Source organism: Balaenoptera physalus (assembly GCF_965194825.1).
Source record: "Balaenoptera physalus genome assembly, chromosome: 16".
Taxonomy (NCBI): Eukaryota; Metazoa; Chordata; class Mammalia; order Artiodactyla; family Balaenopteridae; genus Balaenoptera; species Balaenoptera physalus.
In genome coordinates, this window is record NC_138898.1 from 49,367,697 (window position 1) to 49,392,951 (window position 25,255).

Consider the following 25,255-nt stretch of genomic DNA (forward strand, 5'->3'; position numbering starts at 1 on the left):
ACAGAGGCTCAGAGAGTCTGACTATCTTGCCCTCAGCTTCTCAGCCAAGAGTCAAACCCAGGTGAGTGTGACCCCAAGACCCAGGTAAGAGACGGGCTCTTGGATTTACATATCCACTCTCTGTCCTCAAGATGTTTGCAACTGAGCTGGAAAGACAGGAGATACATCCAAAGACAAATGGACATTGAAGACCAGCCTGTCCAATGGACCTTTCTGCGATGGCGGAAATGTTCTATGTTCTGTGCTGTCCAGGAACCACACACAGCCACTGGCTATTTGATGTGTGGCTAGGGCAACGGAGAATCTGAATTTTTAATTGTATTTCATTTAAATTAATTTGAACTTAAGGGGCCACTGAATGTCCATATCGGACAGCGTCGTTAGAGATATTTTATACCAAAAACATTCAGAAAACAGAACGGTCATAGCAGGCTTCATGAAGGACAGAGGCTCCAGGCAGGCCCCTGATGTGCTAGGATTTGAACAGGACCCTTGTTTCAGGCACGATCATCTTCCCTGTAGAATCTGGTTTGGAGTCAAGGACCCCAGAAATCAAGCCCAGTGCCCGTGGTCGTGGTCCACAGGCGAGGAAAGCAAGGATGTTCCTCCTGAATCCTTGTTCTTCTTGGACCTGCCTCACGCGGCAGCACGACGAGCTCTCGTTCGCCCCCCGCCATTGTCCTCCTGGAGGCTTTCCTCTCCTCCCTGCCCTGTGCCCTCCCTGCCAACACCAGCAGGTGCTGGGCTCGAGCTCTCTTTAGAAACCTGGACATCTTCTGTTCTACTTGTGAGCTGAGTCACTCCTCTCTTGCGATGGCTTTCACGTGCTTTATTCTTTTACACCTGTCACTCTGAGAATGGCATGTCTTGAAACAGTAGCAGCACCACTCACAGAGAGACAGCTCCACCTCCCCAACACACAACCCCAACTACAGGAAACAGAAGCCCTCCATCACCACTGGCCCTGTGCAGTGCTGAACCCCAATCCCGAGAGCGGGGCACAGTATCTGTCTGACTCCATTCTTTCCCATACGAAGGTACACCCAAGGCAACGGCTGGGCCCCCTAGTACTGAATCTCCTGTCTCTGACATCCCAGTCACCGCCTGCCTACTAGTTGCAGAGATGTTGACAAATCTTCGGCTGTAAGACCAGATCAGCAAACAGGGTTCCCGGCACAGCAATGACCTGCCCTTCAGGCCAGGCCCCTGCATGCCCAGCTCTCAGAAGACACGTGGCTCTGTCTGCACAGTGGGGCACTTGAAACCTCCGTCCCCAGTTTTCATTTCTAGATCACGCAGCTGCCACATGCTTCACTCACTTCCAAGAGTATTCCTTCCAAGCATTAATAACAGCCACAGGAACTCTTAAAGTCTCTAGCTTAAGGGATATAGATCATGTAGGGTTGTAGGTTGTTTTTTGGCCAGGAGGGGGTAATCTATTTTTAGTTCTTCCAGCTGTGGGAAAGGGAACCTCTATCTACCTTCCCAAAAAACCACAGACACACAATTTCACCTTCTGTACTCCGAGGACTAAGGTTCTTTGGGCTGCAATGAAGATGGTGTATGTCCCTCTAAGATGACACTCAAAACGAGGCCGGCCTTTGCATGTGGGATCACTGTGTGTTCGAGCTCACCACACACTTGAGACCCAAGACCCCGCCAGGCAGGGAAGGAAGACCCCCCCCCCCAAGATCTGAGAACTCCATGTCAGGGTTGACAAAGTGGCCACAGGCCTGGTGCATCCCACAGCTTGCGAGCTAAGAATGGTTTTTAAATTTCTAAAGGATTAAAAAAATCTTTTAAAATATACTATAGACACAGTAACGAGTCTGCAAAGCCTAAAATACTGCTGTCTGGCCCTTCCCGGGACAAGGTTGCTGACCCCTGGTCTAAAGGAGCAGGACCTCAGCCGTCCAGAGGGTACCTGCCGTTTCCTGAGATGTAGCTGAGCTGAGTCCTTATCATTCCAAGTCCTCTTCATCCCCCGATGTTAGTTTTCCCTTAAAGTTCAGAAACATCAGACATAAAATGTTCTGAGGAAAGGCACAATAGCTATCAAACATAATAGCTGATAAATGAACATTCACTTCTTCCAAGGAGCTCAACATCACAGGTGAGCATCTGGTGCAACACCTGTGCCTTTAACTGTGACAGAAACAAGGCTCCCGATTAACAACCAGCCAGAGAGGATTCCAGGCATCAAAGCGAAGATGCCACAGCACGTCCTCAGCCATCCTGCTCCTGACTCAGTGTCTCTCTGGGTAGCACCAGCATCCACATTTGACAACGGTATTTTGACTCACCTTCTCCCCCACCGTCCGAGGGAAAGAAAACAGAGGCAGAAACACACTTGAATTGTCCCCCTGGGATCTTGCCTTTGAGTTTCTTAGACACCTGCCCCCAAATATCCTCAGAGTCTCTCTGGATTAGAACTCAAAGGAAAAACACAGCATCCGGCCCTTCCTGGGCTTCCACCAGAGAGAACGGCAGCCCAGCCCGCAGCGCGAAGCCCCCAGTGCAGCCGCCGTCTTACCTGGTTCAGTGCAGTTCTTGCTGCTCCGTGGTCCTGCATCTTCTGAAGTCAGCGAGTCATTCACCTGCATTAACTTCCTCCCCACGGTCCACTGTCTGTCTTGCCCGATGAGGTCCATGAAGTCAAGGTCTGGGGAGAAAGAGATCACAGCCACGCATCACTAACAGCTGGGTGTCACCATTCCCCAGGCTGGGTGCCCAGCGCCTTCAGCCATCAGCACTCAGTCTGGCCGACACCCCTTAGACCTCTCACCACCGTCGCTCACCATCCTGCCCCTAGCTCCCAAGGGCTTCCTCGGCTCCTGGATCCTACTGGGTCCCACAGCGGCAGCCCTCAGCCAACGGCTGGGAGGGGGCGGTGTATAAACACCTCACGCTCCAGTGGGATGACTCTGAAATGTGTGTTCTACACTGGAATCCAGTTTTCTCCCCTGGGATGACCCTCCAGGTGTCTAAAAGGTGACTTTCCTGATAAAACACACTTTATTGGCCGCTGTCCTTCCCTGTCTTAATTCCCTGCCCCCAATAACATGCTGAGAAATGTTGAACAACCAACTCTCCAGGTGAAAAAGTCCTGGTTTTGTATCCAGTGGACAATTTCCATGGTGTAAATATTCCCATCATGTCCAATTTCGAGCTACCAACGTGACCTCACTGAACGTGGACTTGGGAAAAAAGGGCACGGTTGGGTGCACTAAGTCAGGGTGACTGGCACCTACCCACCAGCATCTACTCCTTTACTGTGACCAGTACTTCCCTGAACCGCCTCCCAAATACACCACCTGCCACTGAACACCTGCTCAGGATCTGCTTCTCGGGGTCACCCAGGCTAAGACACCACAACAACACGCCCAGAGCCTGGGCCAGTGAAGCCCACATAACAAGATTTCAGTAAACACGAGATGAGAGCATGAACAAGGGGAAAGTCGATCACTGAATACGTGACTAGGGCTGAGGTCTCCGGCTGAGATGACCATGGGGATGGAAGTGCTGGGAGAAAGAACAGAGATGGAAGGGCCCGTCGGGGGAGAATATGGTGGCTTCTGCTTAGGATGTGTTGGATCTGAAGTGTCTGTGGACCATCCACAGGGCAGTGTGCTGCCCGGGTAATGTGGGTGCAGACACCGCAGGGCAGACAGCTAAGCTATGCAGAACATCAGGAGAATCATAAGCAAATAGGGAAGAGTATGGCATGTGTATGGATGCAGTTTCCTCAAGAGAAGGGAATGGAAGAAGAAACCACCATGGGAAACTCAACATTCCTTCAGAGAGCAGGTAGAGTCAAAGCATTCAGCAAAAGATCATGAAAGGAAGGAAAAGAGCAAGGGAAGTGGTGTCACAGAAGGTAAGCAGAAAGAGAATTTCAAAAAGGAAAGCGTGGCCGATGGCCTTGACCGCCATGGACAAATCATGTAAGACAAATGCAATGACACAACATAGCGGGACCTCAGAGGGTCACTGGGATGTGGAAACAGCAAGCACAGATGGCTCTTTCTAGTGGCTTGGAACTCAAGAAAGATGTGACATGAGGCTTTGGCTACCTCTCGAGTGTCCAGAGTTGCTGTGGTCAGAAAATGGATCTAAGAACGAGACAAGGTTCTAATTCATGGGCCCAGCGGCCTTCACAAAAGGCCAGAGGGTGCGCCCCACCGAGCCACACCAGCACAGTGTTCTGAAATGGTCAGTGAAGAGTTTCCTAAATGATGTCACTTTCATTATATAATTGGAACCTCAATGACAATGCTCAGGAAAGAAAGAGGGAGCCTGGGCACCGTCTCTTTGTCCACTGCTGTCTGTCTGACACCTAATCACAGCTGGCTCAGAGTAGGTACTCAGTAAGTATGTGTCAGAGTTAACCATTCCCACTTTGTGGATGGGTAAAGTAAAACTCATGGAAGTTTCTGGAAATCACAATGCTTGTAGGCGTCTCACCTAAAGCCAACAGGACACACAGTAACATCCACAGCTCACAAACTGAGGTCTTCCTCAGTCAAATGGAACCTGCTCCACATGTAAAATTATCAAGTAGCTAATTACAACTTTTACACATTAGCTAGGACAGCCCCTAGGCTTATTCTCCAAAAAATGTAGAACGTGGGGCCCAACTAGAATAAACAATAACTTAAGACTCTGAAATACAGAAACCTACATGATGGCTAGGTATATATATAGCCATAATTGTGAGGACAATCCCAAAGATATTTCAAGGTCAAAGCAAGGCATTTGTGTAGTCTTGTTCACCTGAATGGTTAATTCTTAGGATTAAGAACAGTGACAAGCAGAGAAAAAAAACTGCAAAAAACTCATAAAGAAGGAATAAGGTCAGTTGCCTTAAAATTCAACAGGCAGACCTAAAATGTGAATATTACACCATATTATCATAAAGGATCTAAGAGTGTGGAGAAGGACACCCCGTTTGTCTCAGGTTGGGATTCCGCAGAAGCAGCCCCTGAGGACAAGGATTTGAGCACAGGTGGTTTACATGGGAGGTGATCTCAGGAAGCAGCCGTGGTGGGACAGGGCCGGGAAGCCAGCCATTGGAGGTGTGTTTCAAGTCCATTGCTAAAACGGGTGAACTAGCACTTGATCCCTCGGGAAATCTCTGGGGGCCAGTGTAGACATGCAACTCAGACACCTAAGGGGTGAGGGAGCTGGGGTACTTATCTACCTGTTCTTGGTCTGCCATGGGTTGAATGTAGGCTGTTCCCAGGGGACATTAATTCCCTGGCACTTCCAACCAAAGTGGGCTCTGGTACCCAGTAAAAGGCCTTAGATAATGAGACGCAGGTGCTGAAAGTTGGACGGTGCCCATGTGCACTGAAGACATGAGGACAAAGTGATGCGGGCAGGATGCCGATGGCATCTTCCAGCCTACACAAGACCAACAGATTGGCCGTTCTGCTCTTCTTGTAATCTGGGTTAAAGAAAAGTGCTCTGTGGTGCTGCAATCCTAACATTCAGGAAGATCCCAATGTGCGTTGTTTGTATAGTGGTAAGCACAGCTGCCTTCCAGGAAGATTCTAAAAATCTGCAAAGAAGCAAAAGCATCCCTTCCAGTGACTTGCAAAGTTCCTGCTTAGGCCAAATTTCCATGGTTCTGTAATTCTGAGAGAAAAGCTGATACCAATTAAGAGATATAAAAATAAAGCCAGCTATTGTAGCAGAAAATTAGAGGACTTTTTTACATGATGATTCAATAGCTTCAGGAATTAGAGACCATTAAGGCAGCGCCTCTGGATTCCAAAACCTACAAATTTTTATCTCCAAAAAACATATATGACCACTGACCACTGATATACAGATGTGGAGACCAGAGTCTGAGAAAATGAGAATGATGAAAGCAAAGCATTGCGTTTACTCATTTCTCACTGAGGACCACGTGTGACGATATTACACCCCATTCTCTTTGTCCTCACAAAACTGCTGGTGAGGGACTTCCCTGGTGGCGCAGTGGCTAAGAATCCACCTGCCAATGCAGGGGACACAGGTTCGAGCCCTGGTCCAGGAAGATCCCACATGCTGCGGAGAAACTAAGCCCGTGCGCCACAACTACTGAGCCTGTGCTCTAAAGACCATGAGCCACAACTACTGAGCCTGCATGCCACAACTACTGAGGCCCATGCGCCTAAAGCCAGTGCTCCACAACAGAAGCCACCGCAATGAGAAGCCCATGCACCGCAACGAAGAGTAGCCCCCGCTCGCCGCAACTAGAGAAAGCCTGCGCAAAGCAATGGAGACCCAACGCAGCCAAAAAAAAAAAAAAGTCAAAAAAAAAACCCCAAAACTGCTGGCAAGGTAGGAAAGGGCAGTTGGTTCTTGGGTCAACTTACCTTTGGAGTAAATAAGTCAGAATAGAAGTGATCTGCCTAAACTCAGAACCCACCCATGGCCACATCCACTGCCAGTTTAATAATCAACATGACAGCCATTTATTGAGTGTCTATTATGTGCAAAGAACTTCCCACTCTTTGCCATGTTTCATCTTAACATCTTATTTTGAACTATTAACTCCACTTGCAAATAAGGAAACCGAAGCACAAAGAGGTTAAAAGACTTGCCCAAGGTCACACAGCAAGCAAAGAGGAGCAGAATGGGGACCTGAACCCAGGTCTGGTGACCCCAAAAGCCACATTCTTGGTAGATCCCTGCAGAGGATGAAGTCCATCTGGCCATATTACTCAGCTATAGCAAGACAGATCCACAATGCAGCCTGCACCTTACAATAGGTGAGGGGCGGAGACAGTCTCACTGGACCTACTTCCCCCAGAAACTATTAGGAACAGTGGCAAGTCAGGAGCATCACCCCGTGACAGCATCACACACACAAAAGAAAACGGTCCTGAAACCCCACTGGATGCAGGCCGCTCGGCTGAGCGTGGATTTCTCAGGGACTCAGCTGGCCCCTTGGTCACAACATGGAGGGTTACAGTCTTGGATTTAGGGAGGAGGAGTGGGTGGGCAGTGGGGAAGGCAGAGGGGATTGGGGGAGGCGCCCGCTGCTCTCCCCTCATCACCCCCACCCCCCGCTTCCCTGGACTTCTTGGCTCGGCAGGGGCTGCTCCTCGAAGCTACACTTGAGCAACGTCAACAAAAGCCCTTGGCCCCCATCCACCGCGTGCCTGGCTCCGCCTGCCAGGCCCTGGGAGTGGCGAGCTGGCCTAATTAGTCAGGGAGGGGGTGGGGGCGGTGAAGAGGGAGGCAGCGGGCTCACATGTCACATGTCACCAGCTCCGAGCAGGGCGGCAGGGGTGGGCCGTGGAGATAGCGCGGGGTGCCTGCTGGAGGGGAAGAGGTCCTCAACTTGAGACTCAAGCACACACACTAAGGAAGGAGAGAGTGTGAGGCTGGGAGCCAAGTTTCCATTACAGAGCTGTGCCCTCGTCCTGTCCTGCTCGCTAGTGCACGCTCTCTCCCTCCCTCTCTCTCTCTCTCTCTCTCTCTCTCTCTCTCTCTGTCTCCCTGTCCCCCTCCGCCTCCCCATGACCAGGGCTTGGAAAGCCCAAGGCTTTCCGACCCCAAGAATGGATTTCCTTCGGTGCCCCACGTTCCAGCTTCACCCTAAGACTAACATGCTTTCTCCCATGTGCACCCTCATCCCACATGGGGTCCCAGGCCCAGCGGAGAGGTGGAGCTGCCTCCCTCTGAGGAGGGGAGGACCCCCTTCAGATGAGGGTCTGCAGACAGGCAGGTTTGCTGCAGCAGCACCAGAACTGTGCCCCTGCCCACGTGCCCGCAGCCGTCCTGCACCTTCTCACTCCGCGCTACCCCCGGAGTTTCGCCCATTTCACTGATGGGGTAAAGCAGCGAGCTGGGACTCAAGCCCAGATCTGACTCCAAAGCCCAGCTGTGGGTGTCCCACCTCGTCCCAGAGCTCAGGAGTCCAGGGGAAGTGGCCTCCTGGGGTCAGCAGGCCCCCTTGAAGGGTCGTGTTAACTCTCCCCTCCCCCAGATCTGGAATACAGCATTTCTTCTTGAAAACTGGGATGGAGAGAACCACCCAGAGGATCAGGGCAGCAGGTGAGGAGACTGAGTCTTGCAGAGCCTAATGCAACCCTGAGGACAGAAGGCCCAGAAAACTCAGTGAACAGAACAAGTGACAGAGCCCATGGCGGCAGGACTGGCTGCGGCCCTCAGGCCGGTTCAGGCTCGGAGCGCTCAGCAGGGCTATAAATACCCAACCCTGCAGTTTACACAGCTGTCCCCACTCTGGGCGCCCCGGGTCTTCACCCCGGGGTCAGAGGGCGGGCTTGCATCAGCCTGCAGCCCTGAGACCGCCTTCTGCGGACTCTCCAGCAAACGAGTGGGGCGCAGCTGCCCCTCCAGCGCCCTCTCCCTACGGCCACCATCCTGACCCCCCCACCCGCCGAGGTTCTCACCCTCTGTGGGTGAACGGGGGAGGAGGGCAGGGCTGGCCCTTGCTTGTGGATCTTCACACGGATTCTCCAGCTGGAGGAAAAGTGTGGCTCTGAGTGGCTCTGGGTCCTTGGAAAGGAGCACAGACTGTGGAGAGGCTGCGAGCTCTCCAAACCCGCCAGGAGAGGAAGAAGCCGGAGGCTGAACGGCCTGGGCACTGGGTCCCTCCACGGCCTCAAAGCTTCCAGAAAGACAGAGAAGGGCAGATCCAGAGAACTCAGAGCTGCGGGGAGGCCACAGACTCCATGTAAACCTCTCCTCTCTCTGCATCTACATGCCCTGCCCAGCGGGTCCCCCATCTCCTGCCCTCCGGCTGCGCCATGGCGATCACAAGACGCAGCTCTCAGGCTGCACTTAAACCACATCCCAGTATCGAGGCGCCATACCTCCACTCGAGAGGAAAACCCTACGGAAGGTTGAGGTTTCTCGGTCCCTCTAATGGGAAGAGGGAACAGTAACCCCTGGCCACCTGCACACAGATATGGGCCCTTCCGCCGATGCCCGCCCTCTGCAGGGCTCCTGCACAGAGCGCAAGGTCAGCCGCAGCAAGAGCATCTCCCGGGGGCTGGAGAGAAATGCAGCGCCCAGCCGCGGAGCAGGGCTCTGCACGGAGCACAGTGGAGTCTGAGCTGCTGCTGCCAGGCCCCAGGAAACAGCTTCAAGTGTTATTTGCCAAAAGACTATGTTTCTAAGCACAAGAGGCAGAGAGAGGCTGCAGGGCGTGGGCAGAGGGTCCCTGCCCAGCACTGCTGGGGTCCCAGTGGAGAACGGGAGCAAGCTGCCGGGGCTCTGGGTCATGCTGTGGACCATGTGCTGTCCAGTCGTGTCCTGCATCCGAGGAGGCCGGTCCCATGACCTGTCCCCATGCAAACCCTCCCACGGGAGGGAATGGGCAGCCCAAGAAGTCCTGACTGCTGCTGTGTCTCCCCTTCCTTCCTGACACCAACCCTCACAGCCCAGGCCACACACCCTCCCCAGGACACAGAGGCCGACAGAGCCCATGACAGAGTAGCCTTGGGAACAAGGGCAGCCCAAAGCACCCAGCCCAAAGGTGAGAGTCCGAACTGGCCCCGGATGCAGGTTCTGCCATGGCTGTCAGGCAAAACAAGGCAGGTCTGGTTGTGAGACTTGGAGGCCAAGGTGGGAGAGCCCAGAGAGACCCCGGCCGCTCCCAGGGAGAACCCCTTCCTCCACTCAGCCTTCCTGACCTTCCAGGACGTCCCCTCAGCACAAGGCCCCGGAGCTACTTCTCCTTCAGAGCTCGCATCACAGATGGACTCATCACTGACTGTCTCCGCTGCTCCCCTCGCCCTGCGATCCCCACCTGTCCCAGGCTTCCGGAAACCCAGGCTGTCTGGGCTTTTCTCCTCCCTGCGCCCCTCCCCCCCACCCGTGCCTGAAACCCGGTGGGTGTCCAACAGCCACAATGTCACAGTGCTTGCCTCAAGGTGGGGCTGGGGAGTCACTGCCCAATTCCCAGGAAAGACCCCTACATCTTCCCTCAGGGGTCATGCCCCTTGATTTGAGGCTAAGTTTAAATGACAGGCCTGGGAATTTTAGTGGCAAACCTAAAACAGAATCCAAGTGCTCGGGGTTCCCGGCCAAAACTGTTTGCATTATATAGTCTTGCTACTCAAAGTGTGGTCCCTGGACCAGCCACATCAGCCTCCCCTGGGAGCTTGTTAGAAATGTGGCATCAGGGCTTCCCTGGTGGCGCAGTGGTTGAGAATCTGCCTACCAATGCAGGGGACACGGGTTCGAGCCCTGGTCTGGGAAGATCCCACATGCCGTGGAGCGACTAGGCCCGTGAGCCACAATTGCTGAGCCTGCGCGTCTGGAGCCTGTGCTCCGCAACAAGAGAGGCCGCGATAGTGAGAGGCCCGCGCACTGCGATGAGGAGTGGCCCCCACTTGCCGCAACTAGAGAAAGCCCTCGCACAGAAACGAAGACCCAACACAGCCATAAATAAATAAATAAAAGTTAAATTAAAAAAAAAAAAAAAAAAAAAGAAATGTGGCATCAGACCCCCCACGCGAGACTCTGCATTTAAACAGATGACTTGTGTGCACAGTAGGGTCCGGGCAGCTCCGCAGCCCAGTGCTGGGCTGGGTGTTTCTTTTCCCATTTGTTCACGGACATCGGTCGCTGAGCACCTTCAAGTTCCCAGGACAGCGCTCTGCTTGATCTCTCCACCTCTGGGTCCCGTCCGCAGGGAACGGGAAGGCCCCTTGCTGAGCACAAGCCCCTGCAGGAGGCGTGCTCCGGCATCCACGGAGCTGGCTGGCCGCCCTGAGACGCTTCCTCCTGCATCTGCCTCGAAAGGCTTGAGAAGACCAGGTCCCAGCAGCCAGGTTTCAGAGCTTCCTCTTTTCCAAACAGCTCCATCTTTCTTCACTGCCCTACTAACGAAAGCAAATGGGTGTGTTCCAAGGACCTTGGGGACTGGGCTTCTGGTCTCAGGACTTCGCCATCTTGGGCATCTGGTGACTTGGGATTCTAGGGCCAGATCCGTCCCTAGCTGTGGGCTGCTGGGAAGTTGAATCACTTTAACTCAGTTGCTGCATCTGAAAACTGAAAGGCCTGAATGATCTGACTACTAAAGTCCTTGAGCTTGGATTTTTAAAAAAATCTCGGGTAGAGCTGTGTACCCCAGGAGGCTGGGCTATATGACTTACTGAAGAGTGGGAAGAAAATATGAGAACCCCCACGTCTGTAACACGTGCCAATCTTATTACATACTTAATATTTATAATGCAGGCTGACAGTAGCACCACCACTGAGCCCACCTGCCAGCATGCCCCATAATTAATGTAATAGAAGGGCACTGTCACCCAAGGTAGGCGAGGGGCCTGAAGGCAGAGCGCAGGGTGGATGTGGGGCCCTCCAGGCTCACTTGCTCTCAGAGTGTCCAGCATAGGGCACTTTACGTGTACTCAGTGGAACAGATTTGCAGATATTATTTGAGACAGTAAAATCTTTACAACACTATTTTGAAATGAGATGGGGGCATGATCATGCCATCTTTTTCTACCATACGGATGTTCGCCGACTATCTTTTGGCAAAGAATTCTTTTAAACTGTTGAACTTAAAGGTGAATTACACATTTCTCTCTTACAAAAAGACAACTGCTACAAATATGCCCACCTTTTCTGAGAAGTCATTGTGGCCACCAGCTAAGGGTGCACCTAGCAGGTATTTTCAGAACACACACACACACCCTTCAAGGTGACATTTTAACAACCAGGTGAAAAGGCACCTACTTTCCTAAAGAAATTTGTTTTATGGAGAGAACATTTTGAAAACAAATATCAAGAAATTGTGTTACCCTCCAAAATTGACAGAAATCAGCACCTAAAACAATCATATTTTCCACCTTAAAACGTGGAAGCAGAATTATGTCACCTGATTAAAAACATTCCACACACAAAGAGTTTCAATGAGATTTGAATCCATTTGTTAAAAATACGTAAATTCAACACCTTCTGAAAAGTAGCATGATTAATTGATTGAAACCAGGAAAAATGGGAAGATGTGAACAAAAGTTTTTGCATAACTGGTGGGTGAAATTGAAAAATTAATGTCTTGATTTAGTAGGTATGGTCTATGATGCTTTTCTTCCATTTGGATCTGTGTATCTTGGTGAATTATCTATTTCAGTTAGGACAGCCATTAAATGTCAATATTAAACTGAACCTTAAATGAAAATAAACAGACTTCCAACTGGCTGTTCCTCAAAGTATGGAACTAAATTTTCAAAAATGATTTAAATATATTCAATCATGTTGTCCTCAATAAAACAGTACTCACAGACCATAACAACATTAATAATTATAATACTCCAGTAAATTTGAAATGTCTTGCTCTATTAATAAAATCTTTATTTTCTTCCTCTTAGCTTTATGTTTCTTGATATATAAAAGTCAGGGGTAGTTCCAGGTTTTGTAGGGCCTGAAGCTTATGTAATGTTGAGGTCCCTCTTTTCTTTTATTATTTTTTTAATTTTTTTAAAATTTTTTGTCTGGCCACACACCTTGTGGGATCTTAGTTCCCCGACCAGGAATTAAACCTGGGCCCTCAGCAGTGAGAGCATGGAGCGCTAATCACTGGACCACCAGAGAATTCCCTCTTTTAAACAGAAAAATTTACAAATACAAAGTTAGATACAAGGCTTAAATATGTGTATACATAATATATATTACAATATTTATTACGCACAATTTCTAAATAAATACCATTCTCCAATAGTTTGGAGATAGCAGCTTCAGATGACACATGCTCTTCCAACACCTGTATATGTTTCTTATTTCTTCCATTAGACTGTAAGCTGCCTGATGACACCAATTTTTTCTTATTGGCCCCCAGTACTTGCATAGAGGAGGGATTCAATAAATCTCCATCAGGAAATTAATTTTTTTAACTAAACTGGAGTGTGGTGCCTGCACCCCTCCCGGCCGACATCCGTTCTCCCCTAGTTTGAATCAACCTCGGAACTTCCTTGGGGAACGACCCCTCCCCCATACCCTGTCTACCTGGTCTGAGTGGCGCATCACTCACTCATTCACTAAGGGCCTGGCCAATCAAAGCCCCACATCCTGCAGGTCATGATGATTGGTTCCCAGGTGTGCCTGTAACTGAGACAAGCCAATCAAAGCAGAGCTCCCAGGAGAGAGCCTAGCCCACTCTCTCCCAGTGAGCTTGAAACTGGAAGGAGGGCATGGATGCTGGGAGTCCAGGAATGCAGCCAGCACGCAAAGGTGAACAGAGCCAAACCCAGAGCTTTCTCTTCTCTGCAAGGGGTTCAAGTACAGGCTGCCAGGAGTGAAGGCTGGCCCCTGATGGTGGAGATACAGAGTCTGTGCAACCCCCCCCCACAAATACCCAGAAGCTGGCCTAGGCAAACAAGGGAAACCCTCAAATGTCACTGTGAAATTGTAGCAATGATTTAGATTGCAATGCAGCATCTGCCACGTTGGGAGGCGTCCTGGTTTCCGTTTCCTGAAAGCCAAGTCCAAAACAAAGACTTGAGCGCAAGTAGTTTATTCTGAAGGGGATCCCAGGATGAAGGAGTGAGGGCACGTGGAAAGCAAGATGGGGAAAGGGAAACAGGAGCTATAAGGGAAGTTATAAATGGAGAATGTATATGATGGCTGCTGCCATGGCAACTAGGACACCATCCCACTGGAAGCTCGGAGATGTACCCAAGATTCCTCCCAAAATTGTCCTCCAGCAAGATGAGGGCTGTGGCTCTCATCACCCCCTGACTGAGGGTAACCCCAGGAGCATGAACTCCCCCAAATTCCAGGCTGCACTTTTGGGTGGGCCACGTCAGCTCCCACCTACCGGGAACACCCCGAGCCAGAGAGACCATGGACGTGGCCCATGCTTGAGGTGGCACCGTCACTGCAGTAGAGTCTGAACCCACACTGCCCCGCCTGTTGCAGCTGCGGCTTGAACCCGAAGGAGGGTGGAAGGGGTGTCTCGAGGGACACCCAGTGATGCCAGCTACCGAAGGTAACCTTGGCCTCATCTTGGAAACAGTCTCTCTTGAAGCAAGTGGGAAGATGTGGTTGGTCCGGGGCCACGCGTAAATTTTCTAATGATGTTTTCCTTTTCTCCCTCTTCTCTCACCACGGAACTTGACGCCAGAACTAAAATATCCTCTGGACGCTTCCCAGTGAGAGCACAGGACTAAAGAGGTGACGGGCAGTGTGGGTTTCTTTTTTAGGTGGAGAGTCACTTGGTTCTCACATTTTCCTACTCTTCAGCACGCTGCTTGCAGCTTTCCAAGTTGGAAACTGACGCCCACCACAGGAGAGCAACAAGGCTGAGCAGAGAGAAAGGAGCATCCACGCCCCCCTGCCCCGGGTTTCCATCACGAGTCAGAGATCCACCAACAGGAAGGGGAAGACGGGGAACGATCCCACGAATGGCCAGACGGGGATGGGCTGACGCAGACCACCTTCCAGGCCACCACCTGCCACCTAAGCAAGGGCAGGTGTGCTTCTGTCATTTCAGCCCGATGGCAGCACCTCCCCTGCTCTCATCCCGTGAATCCCTCCCAGTGAATTTCTATTGATTCAGGATTTGCCTAAGGAATCAGGCTTTGTTTATTTTCTAGAGCCCTAGGAAGGGCAGAAAATGATCATCAAAATTCAGTATTTGGGGCCCACCCGCTACGTGCCTCCAGCCAAGGGCTCCTCATCCCACTCTGTGCGGTTTGCACTGCGCACGCCTGTCTCCCCCTCTCTCCCAAAGCCTGAGAGATCCCATCCATCTCAGCCACCACCAGCCAAGGCCAGTAAGTCCTCTGTCCGGGAGCCAGAGAGAAAACGGGAAAGTGAAAGGCCTCTTCCATTGTTTCTAAAAGTGAAGGAAGCAGGGAACAAGGGAGAGGCGGTCAATAAAAAGACACACACACACACACACACCGGCTGAGAAGGGGTGATGCAACAAGGGATTCTGGGAACCAAGGGCCATATCCATCTCTTCCGGAATCGTGTACTCACACGAAGGGAGAAAGGGGAGGGAAGGAAACTGGACCCCTGGTGACATCGCTGGTCCATTGATGACACCAACCTATCTGCAGAAACAGCCTCTAATAAATCCCCCAATGCCTTAGGCATTTTGAATTGTCTTCTGCTTTTGACAGCAAGAAGTGTCATGACTGATGTATCAGATGAAACCTTGTGTTAAGATCTAAGTATTGTCCTGAGAAACATCAGACTTCGGTTCAAATTCTGGCTCTGCAGCTTTCCAACCTTATACTGCATGAACCTCTTCCTAGCAGCTGGCCTTACACACATGTGACCTGTCCCAAATACCAGCCTACCTGGACCAAAGCTTTTTAGTAAAGGTGGTGAGCCTATCTTACACCCAATAGTTTGTACCTCCAAAAGTACAAACCACTGGGTATAAGACAGGCTCAATGATGTATTGTACAACATGGGGAAGAGAGCCAATATTTTATAATAACCATAAATGGAGAGTAACCTTTAATAATCGTAAAAAACCAACATTTTTAAAAATAATAAAGGCAGTGAAAGCTCTTCACTGTCCCCCCCTTCAGGGATCCACTACTCGTCAGGTCACATCAGCATCACCCTGCGGCGTGAGTGACAGCACCTGGCATGTTCTCACACATCCCCTTGTCCCCCCCACCCACCGTCACGGCAGGCTGACAGCCCGCCCGAGTAGCCCTCAGCTCAAAACTGCAATAGAGAAGGATGGAAAAGCATGAGGATCCCAAAATAAATCCCCATCTCTCCGAGAGGATTCTCCTCCTCAGAAGAGTTCCGCGAAGCCACAAAAGGCACCTTGAACGGTGTCACTTGATTTACAAGGAGCCTGAAGCCTGTGATGAGCCCCGGGAGGGGATGGAGCCTCCCAGGTGCTTGGGAAGCCTATTCTTGCGGGGCCACCCTGCTGGGGTTTTCAATTAGAAACACTGCATCTGTGACTTGAGTTCATCCGATCCTTTCTGATGACAGGCGTGAGCTGTCACCACTGCCAGATGATCAGCAGAAAGTCACCGAGTAAGAGGTGTCGGTCCGGGCCGGGGAGGTCACCTAACTCAGGAGGGCAGAGCTCCTGGCCCCGTGGCCTCCACAGTCAGGAAGCCCGGGGCCTCGGGGCCCACAAAGTCTCCAAAGGGCTGCAGAGGGCAGCGCTCTCGTAGCTTCCACACTTCCATCTTTTATGGGAAGCAATAAACCAGAAAATTCTCTTCTGCGGAGTCAGATGTAACAGCTTTTTCCACAAATGTCTACAGAGAATGCCCGAGCTGTAAACTGGGACATTTAAAATCTCTGGTTGTTTTTGTCTTTGCTTCAGGTTTCCTTAACCTTACAATCACTACTGCTCTTGCTACTATCACTATCTCTAAACACAATACAGCTGTAACTTCCACAGCATAACGAATGGACCCCCCGTGAGCAAGGCACGCGGGGTGCCATACAGAGGTGCGCATGAACCCGGACTCAGGATGTCTGACTTCCTGCGTGGGCCCACCTCCTGCCAGGTGCCACTGGGGCCCTTGTCTTGCTTCTCAATGCCTCACTCATCTTACAACAGTCTTGGGAGGTGGGTGTTCTTATTCCCACTTCCCCTGTGAGAAACCAATCTCTTGGACCCTAAGCCAGCGACTTGCCCAAGGTCCCAGTCCTGAAGTAGATCGCAGGCAGCACCCAGTCCAAGGTTGGCCTGGGGACATTCCAGGCAGGACACAGATCTTAGATGCCCTCTGGTTTTTTAACAGCAAAGCCTGGCCTGGCACCTCGCCTGGTAGCTCCCACGCTGGGAATCCTTCCTGTCCCTTTACCTCCTTAAGCTCAGGATGCCTGGATTCCTGCCTCAGCTTCACTAAGATGCTGTTTTGTATAATCTTCCCCTTGATGTTTCCATCTGAGACATGGGAGGGACAGGGCTGGTTTTATAAAAGTAAAATATGATAGGAGAATCATGATTTTACTGTGGCAAAAAAAAAGTAGCAAACACTGTATAGCAGAACATTAATGGGGAAATCTAGGTGGTGGGTATGCGAGTGTTCACTGTACAGTTCCTTCCATGTTTCTGTAATGGACGGATATTTTCATATAAAACGCTGAGGGGAAAGTAATGTTGCAGAAGGTCCCAGAGGTACGTGAATATTCATGGCATCCCCTATATAGTATCTGAGAGTGATAAAAAGAAAGATTATTGCAACGTGGCCAAGATCCATGTGTACAGGGCACCCCTCCAGAGGGGGCCGGCCGGGGGCCACTGTGTGGTCCAACACCTTGGCTGGGGTCCTGCGGCTCAGCCATGCTCTGCTTCCAAGACCGTATCCACTACGCCTAAAAGGCCCTGGGTGGCGTGGTACCCACACCGTGGCCGAGTGCATCACAAACACCCATCGTTGAGAAGAGAGTCTCAAGGCAGCGTCCCTTCCGGAACCAGCACACGTGGATGCCACAGCCTCCGCCCCTGCCACATGAGGCAAGACATCCCAGCTCCTCGTCATCTCCCAAGCCCCACACTTGTTTCACTTCCTCTTCCAGAACCTCGGCCGGACTTATCTTCTCATCAGAGGGGTCCGGAGGGCTTCCCCTCAGTAGCAAAGCTGTATCAGCAAAGTGTCCTCTCTTGGGAGAGCCAGGAAATGACTCGGCTCAGAGGCCAACTGTCTTTGAACAGCTCTATTTCCAAGCCCTCCTCTGGACATCACCCTGACAGGAGAACGTACCTGACTCTAATTCAATTGTGAAACAGGCCCTATCCCTGTGAGGATGTTAAAATGGAAATCTAGAGGAACGGCATGTTCCTTTGGTGAATTACTGCCAGGATGAGATAGGACCTCAACGTTAGTCACTCAGCATCCCACAGACCACCCTAGCCTTTGCAGAATTTTCTGCTCCTGTGCTTTATCCCCCTGTGCAAGCTCCAGGCCTGCTTATTCTTTTCTGGAGGTCTCTGGAAAGCTCAGACTTAGTGGAAAAGCTACAGGAAACCGTTCACCCTCCTATCTTCCTCATCATGACTGTTTCAATTACTCTTTCTCTGTGAATTCAATTAATTCAAAAGAAGCCCAGGAACTAAAGAAGTTTCCTCTTGCCTTGTTCCCTAAAGAAATGTTGAGAGTGGTTTTTACAGAAGAACTTCACTTCCCCACGCCCCTGCCCAAACTTTGAAAGGGGCGAGAAGAGATCACGGTGCAGGAAGCAGCCCATCAAAGGACACGGGGTGACGGCTGGTGGGAGCAGGTGGCACAGGGGTGCCAGTCTCCAGGAGCTCAAAGCTGTGAGCACTGGCATCCCTTGTTTAAATGAAAACAGGTACAAAAAGAGGTAAAGGAGTTTCAGCACTCCCAACAGGGATCTACCCTGGTGCAGAGGCTGCAGAATGCGGAGCTGACAGGGCCTGTGGCCGCAGGGCTCAGAGACCCTTCCAGTCTTAAAGAGGTCATTGAATGAGCAAAGGCGCAAGGCCCAGCTCACAGGGGACAGGGGAAATACAGGCCGGGTACAGGGGCTTTTTTTGCACTGATACTTCCCAGTTCTCGCAGGAGCCAGGTCTTTCCACGAAGCGCTGTAACTCTGACTTCTGAATTTCCCAGCACCCAGCAAAAGGCAGGAGAGAGAATGGGCCTTCAGTAAATCATTCCTAGAGAAAAAAGACACTTCCCAAGATCATCTTCAGCCCTCCTTGGAGGTGAGATTGGAGGTCAAGTTTCGGGCTTTGACAATGAGCCTTTTAAGGGATAGAGAACACTCTAGTGGTCTCCGGCTGGGCCATAAGGACGTGAGGAAGCCAGGCACACGGGCTCAGCCAGGCAACTGTTAAGCCCTTTCGCCAACCAGAGATTTACTGCCTGTTCCTCTGGGCAGTGGCGGTCCCAGAGTCAATTTTCCAAGAGGAGGATCGATTGAGAAAACCATTGTTGAGGCTCAGACTGTAAATTTTTTTAAACAGCCCTGTCCACAGTCACAGATGGCTCTGGAAAGCTGATGGGGGCAGGAGAAAGTGACAGCCCGGCTCTCTGGCTCACCTTATGTGACTCTGTGTCTCCTTCCAGGATTTCTCTCTGAAAACCTATTTTTGCAAATGGTTTTAAAAAAGAGACCCAAATGAACTTTTTTTTCAAGTTGGGTTTTAGCCATGGTACTAGATGAGTCATCAGAAGTCCAAACCTGGGAGGGTTTCGTGGAAGAATATAATTTTGGAACCAGGAAGGTCCTTTGAGAATGTGAGTGCAGTGCAGTCCAACAGAAATACACTGCAGGCCACGTATGCAATTTAACATTTTCTCACAGACACATTAAAAAAGTAAAGCGCAACAGGTGAAATTAATTTTGATCATATGTTTCACTTAACCTGATATATCCAAAATATTATCATTTCGCCATGCAATAAGTATAAAAACTATTTCATCACCTTTATTGAGATATAACTTACATACCATAAAATTCACCCACTTAAAGTGTACAGTGAAATGGTTTTCCATATATTTACAGAGTTGTGCAACCATCAACATAATCTAATTTTTGAATATTTTCATCACCCCAAAAACACACATTAGCAGTCACTCTCCATTGCCCCCTTGCCCACTAGGCAACCACTAATCTACATTCTGTCTCTATGGATTTGCCTCTTCTGGACATTTCATATCATTTGGATAACACACTATGCGGTCTTTGGGGACTGGCTTTTTTTTTTTTTTAATTTATTTTTGGCTGCATTGGTCTTCGCTGCTGCGTGTGGGCTTTCTCTAGCTGCGGCGAGCGGAGGCTACTCTTCGTTGCGGCGCGCGGGCTTCTCATTGCGGTGGCTTCTCTTGTTGCGGAGCACGGGCTCTAGGCACGTGGGCTCGGTAGCTGTGGCTCACGGGCTCTGGAGTGCAGCCTCAGTAGTTGAGGCACATGGGCTTAGTTGCTCAGTGGCATGTGGGATCCTCCCGGACCAGGGCTCGAACCCGTGACCCCTGCATTGGCAGGCAGATTCCTAACCAGTGCGCCACCAGGGAAGTCCAGGGACTGGCTTTTTTGATTTAATGTTTTCAAGGTTCATCCATGTTGAAGCAGTATCAGTGCTTCATTCCTTTTAATGCCTGAATAATGTCCCATTGTGTGGATAAAAATTATCAATGAATCGTTTTACACTCTCTTTTTGTACCAAACCTTCAAAAGCCATTGTGTCTTGTACACGTGGCACACAGCTGAACTGCTCAGTGGCCACATGTGGCTTACGGCTCCAATATTATTGCAGATCCTGTCATCTTTCTTTAGAAAATTAAATAAAACCCTGGAAGGACAATTACTTGTCCAAGGCCACATGCTGGTCAGTGGCTACACCTCAGTGCGAACCCCAGTGCTGGGCCCATCCGACGGCACCATGCTTTTTCTCCTCACCTACGCACTGGGCCACGTAGAGAGGGTAAAGATGAAAAGGAACAGGCTAGACAGACATCCACGGAGGTCCACTCTCCCTCCTCAACAACACTCCCAACCTGGTTGGCCATCATTCTGTTTCAACCAGGGCACAGGCCCAGTGGGGCAAGGGTGGGGTACCACCCACAGTCACCCTAAAGAAAGCACCTCTCCACCATGTGGACCAGCTGACTCCCAGCAGAAGTAGCTGCTGAAAGGCAACAAAGGTTAAAGTGATGGGTCACCATGAATAAACCACTCACCTTCCCTGAGACCCTACGACAGAGGGATGATACATACACCCCCTACTTTATGGGGTGCTCATGAGAGGAGATACATACACACCAGGAGGAGAGTCTGTTGGGTTAAGGAGAGTGGGTGAACTTCCACCCCTGAGAAGTAATGTTGCCCGTGGATCCCCACCCAGTGAATCAAAGGCATTCACTACTGATGGGAAAGAGCAGATGCGTTCTTTCTTCTGTAGATGCACAGTAATGATAATTAATAGCAAATACTTCTATGGCAGTTATTATGCATGAGATAGTCTTCTAAGCAGTTTATATACAGCAGCTTTCATTCTCACAACTCTTTGCGGGAGGTATTTTTTTTTTTAAGTATAGTTGATTTACAATATTACATTAGTGTCAGGTGTACAACATAGTGATTCAATATTTTTATAGATTATACTCCATTTAAAGTTACTACGAGATATTGGCTGTGTTCCCTGTGCTGTACAATATAACCTTGTAGCTTATTTATTTTAGACATAGTAGCCTGTACCTCTTAATCCCCTACCCCTATATTGTCCCTCCCCACTTCCCTCTCCTCACTGGTAACCACTAGTTTGTTCTCTATATCTGTGAATCTATTTCTGTTTTGTTATAGTCATGCATTTGTGTTATTTTTTAGATTCCACATATAAGTGATAACATATAGTATTTGTCTTTCTCTGTATGACTCATTTCACTGAGCATAATACCCTCCAAGTCCATTCACGTTGCTACAAACGGCAGAATTTCATTCTTTTCTATGGCTGAATAATATTCCATTGTATATATACACCACATCATTTTGTCCATTCTTCTGTTGATGGACACTTAGGTTGTTTCCATATTTGGGCTACTGTAAATAGTGCTGCTATGAACATTGGGGTGTGTGTATCTTTTTGAATTAGTGTTTTCATTTTCTTTGGATAAATACCCAGGAGTGGAATTGCCGGTATCACACTCCTTGACTTCAGACTATACTACAAAGCTACAGTCATCAAAACAATATGGTCCTGGCACAAAAAGAGACACATAGATCAATGGAACAGAACAGAGAACCCAGAAATAAACCCATGCACCTATGGCCAATTAAGCTACAGTAAAGGAAGCAAGAATATACAATGGAGAAAAGATAGTCTCTTCATTCAGTGGTGCTGGGAAAACTGGACAGCTACATGTAAAAGAATGAAATTAGAACATTCTCTAACACCATACACAAAAACAAACTCAAAATGGATTAAAGACCTAAATATAAGACCAGAAACTATACAACTCCTAAAAGAAAACATAGGCAGAACACTCTTTGACATAAACTGTAGCAATATTTTTTGGATCTGTCTTCTAAGGCAAAAGGAACAAAAGCAAAAATAAACAAATGGGACCTAATTAAACTTTAAAGCTTTTGCACAGCAAAGGAAACCACCCACAAATCAAAAAGACAACCTACTGAACGAGAGAAAATATTTGCAAATGATATGACTGATAAAGAGTTAATATCCAAAATATATAAACAGCCCATACAACTCAGTATCCAAAAAAAATCTGATTTTAAAAATGGGCAGAAGACCTGAATAATTTGTTTCCACAGAAGACACACAGATGGCCAACAAGCACATGAAAAGATGCGTAACATCGCTAATAATCAGAGAAATGCGAATCAAAACCACAATGAGATATCACCTCACACCTGTCAGGATGGCCATCATCAAAAAGACCACAAATAAAAATTGTTGGCGAGGGTGTGGAGAACAGGGAACCATCGTACACTGTTGGTGGGAATGTAAATTGATGCAGACACTACGGAAAACAATATGGAGGTTCCTCAAAAAACTTAAAAAAAGAAAAGAGAGAGATTTTTAAAATTATTATTATCTGCATTTGAAGATGAAAAGAGTATGGCACAGAGAGGTTAAGTAAGTTGCTCAAGGTCACAGAGCTAGTAAGCAGCATGGCAAGCATCTGAACCCAGGTAGTGGGCTCCAGAATCCAGCCTCCTGACACCGCACTTCCTTGGAGAAACCTGGCACATCCAGGGAGCCCAGGTCTCTCCCCACAACTTCTCCTCCTCTTTGTTGGACCCCTGAGGACCTCCCCGCCCACGCAGCACGGTCTCTGGAATCACGCCTTCCAGCTCCAGGGAACATTTGCTTGTGACCACTCCTGCCTAGATTTCCCATACTAAAGGCATGAGTCAGGAAGACAAAAAAAATGTTCCTTATGAGTTATTATTACTTGTCATCATGCTTGTTGTATGAGCCACAAGGGTCTGGATTTATTAAATTGGAAGGAGAGCTGCTGAGTTTGTTGCTGAGGAATTACAGACTCCACAACCCTTGGATTCACTGCTTTTGTCCCCAAAACCATGCTCCCCACCCCCCACCCAACTGCCTGAAATCCTAGCCCAAGACAGCAAGCAGCCCAGTGTGGGCGGGAAAGGCAGTTTCCCCACAGGTGAACCATCTCTCCCCAGCCTTTACTCACTGAGAATGGAGTGGGGTCCCCATGACCTAACCTCCCTCTGGGAACCCCCGGGGCATCTGGGGTGACCATACAAAGGCAGTCAGGCTGGTTGGTGTCCAGTTAAAGACGCAGACGTAGAGAATGGGCTTGAGGACACGGGGAGAGGGAAGGGTAAGCTGGGACGAAGTGAGAGAATGGCATGGACATAGATACACTACCAAATGTAAAATCGATAGCTAGGGAGAAGCAGCTGCATAGCACAGGGAGATCAGCTCGGTGCTTTGTGACCTCCTAGAGGGGTGGGATAGGGAGGGTGGGAGGGAGACGCAAGAGGAAGGGGATATGGGGATATATGTATGCATATAGCTGATTCACTTTGTTGTACAGCAGAAACTAACACACCATTGTAAAGCAATTATACTCCAATAAAGATGTTAAAAAAAAAGAGAGATGGATATCAGGCTGCCCCGGCGATGTCACTCTGTAGGAGGACACACTGGGATGGCAAAGGCCAAAGGTCACAATCCTGCTGAAGATTAGCTGATATGTTTAGTTTGGTTCATACAGCATTGCAAGAGTTCCCCGATTTCATACAAAAAGCCAGATTGGGGCTTCCCTCGTGGCGCAGTGGTTGGGAGTCTGCCTGCCGGTGCAGGGGACACGGGTTCGAGCCCTGGTCTGGGAAGATCCCACATGCCGCGGAGCAACTAGGCCCGTGAGCCACAGCTACTGAGCCTGCGCGTCTGGAGCCTGTGCTGCGCAACAAAAGAGGCCGCGATAGTGAGAGGCCCGCGCACCGCGATGAAGAGTGGCCCCCGCTTGCCGCAACTAGAGAAAGCCCTCACACAGAAACGAAGACCCAACACAGCCAAAAATAAATAAATAAATAAATTAATTAATTAATTAAAAAAAAAAAAAAAAAAAAGCCAGATTTCCAGCTTCTTTGGAAAAACCAGAAGACCTGGCAAGGCAGGCCTGAGTCCCTGCCACATAGGCACTTAGTGGGGCACCTCCGCCCCTCTGGAAGAGGAAAGCCCTCTTGCCCTCACCCCAGTCCCCACCGCTCCATACTGTCCCTCACCAGGCCCTTGGGCACAGACGCAGAACACGTGCACTGGACCTGCCAGGAGGATGACGGTGAAGCTCGGCTTACCAGCAGCCCCGGCTTATCTTTCCCCTTAAGCCAAGCCCACAGCACACCTGGAGCCAGGGCAGCCTGCATCCCTCCTGCTTTGTGATGGCACCTGCCCTCTCTGCACTCGAGGCCTTTCCTTCTTGGCCCTCCCACTTCCGGGCTGCTCTTGCTCCTATTTAATTCTGGAAAGTCAGAGCTTGTGTTTCTCTCACATGTGAATACCTCATTTCTCCATCCATTCCAGAAGCTCTTTGAGGAAAAGAACATTTCATATACCTCTCTCGGCTCCTTTTCCCGCCAAACTGGGTTGGGCCCACGGTACGCACTTGACAAGGTGATGTGCACGAGGAGAAGAGTCTGATGGGGAATCTGAGGAGGACCGGGGCAGAGACGCAGGACATCATGCAGCTTCTTGCTGGTGGAACCTCTACCAAGGCCTTGGAAGGCCACGGAGCATGAACAGACACGGTTCCTATCAGCAAAGATGCCGATGACTCAAAATTAACAGCCATGAGACAATGGAGGAAGTGAATGCCAGGTGGTGCGGCTCAAGGGTCTGAGAAGTGCAGAGGATTCCGACCCCGCTGCTCAGAGAGCTCAGGCCCCGGGGGTAGCGCTGGGGCTGTGCCAGGCAGACGCTTGACACGGGATTCGCCAGTATGTGCCGTGCACGCCTTCATCAGACCCTGCAGTCTGAAACAATTTCATGCCTCTCCTGCAGTGAGAATGCCTTAAAAACGACCAACTCCTCAAACCAACGGAGGCAGATCACTTACGCTCAACATGTGGGGTCGCCGACTGAACTTCCCAGGACATGACCTGGACCCTGGGACACCTGGATGGACACCCAGGGGAGGGGAAGCTTCAGGTCTGTCCCCCTCCTCCACCCACTCCTATAGGAAAGGGCGGATGAGCCCGTGGACCGCAGGGGCAGATGCTGGGATGCCGTCCATAAATGATACCATTCTGTCCACTTCCGGGGTGCCTACTGGACCAGCACCATTGCCTAATCCCGTGGGGAGACCAAGCATCCAGGCATTGCCCCACA

At 49.9% G+C, this 25,255-nt stretch overlaps 1 protein-coding gene across 4 annotated transcripts in view; it reads right to left on the reverse strand.

Annotated features, from left to right (window-relative positions):
- Positions 1 to 25,255, reverse strand: part of SLC24A3 (solute carrier family 24 member 3) — a 465,640-nt gene that overhangs the window by 394,173 nt on the left and 46,212 nt on the right. For all 4 annotated transcript variants that reach the window (XM_082431659.1, XM_082431656.1, XM_082431657.1 and 1 more), the window contains exon 2: positions 2,534 to 2,662. In XM_082431659.1, coding sequence (XP_082287785.1) covers positions 2,534 to 2,662 — 129 coding nt within the window. The remainder of the gene's footprint in view (positions 1 to 2,533; positions 2,663 to 25,255) is intronic.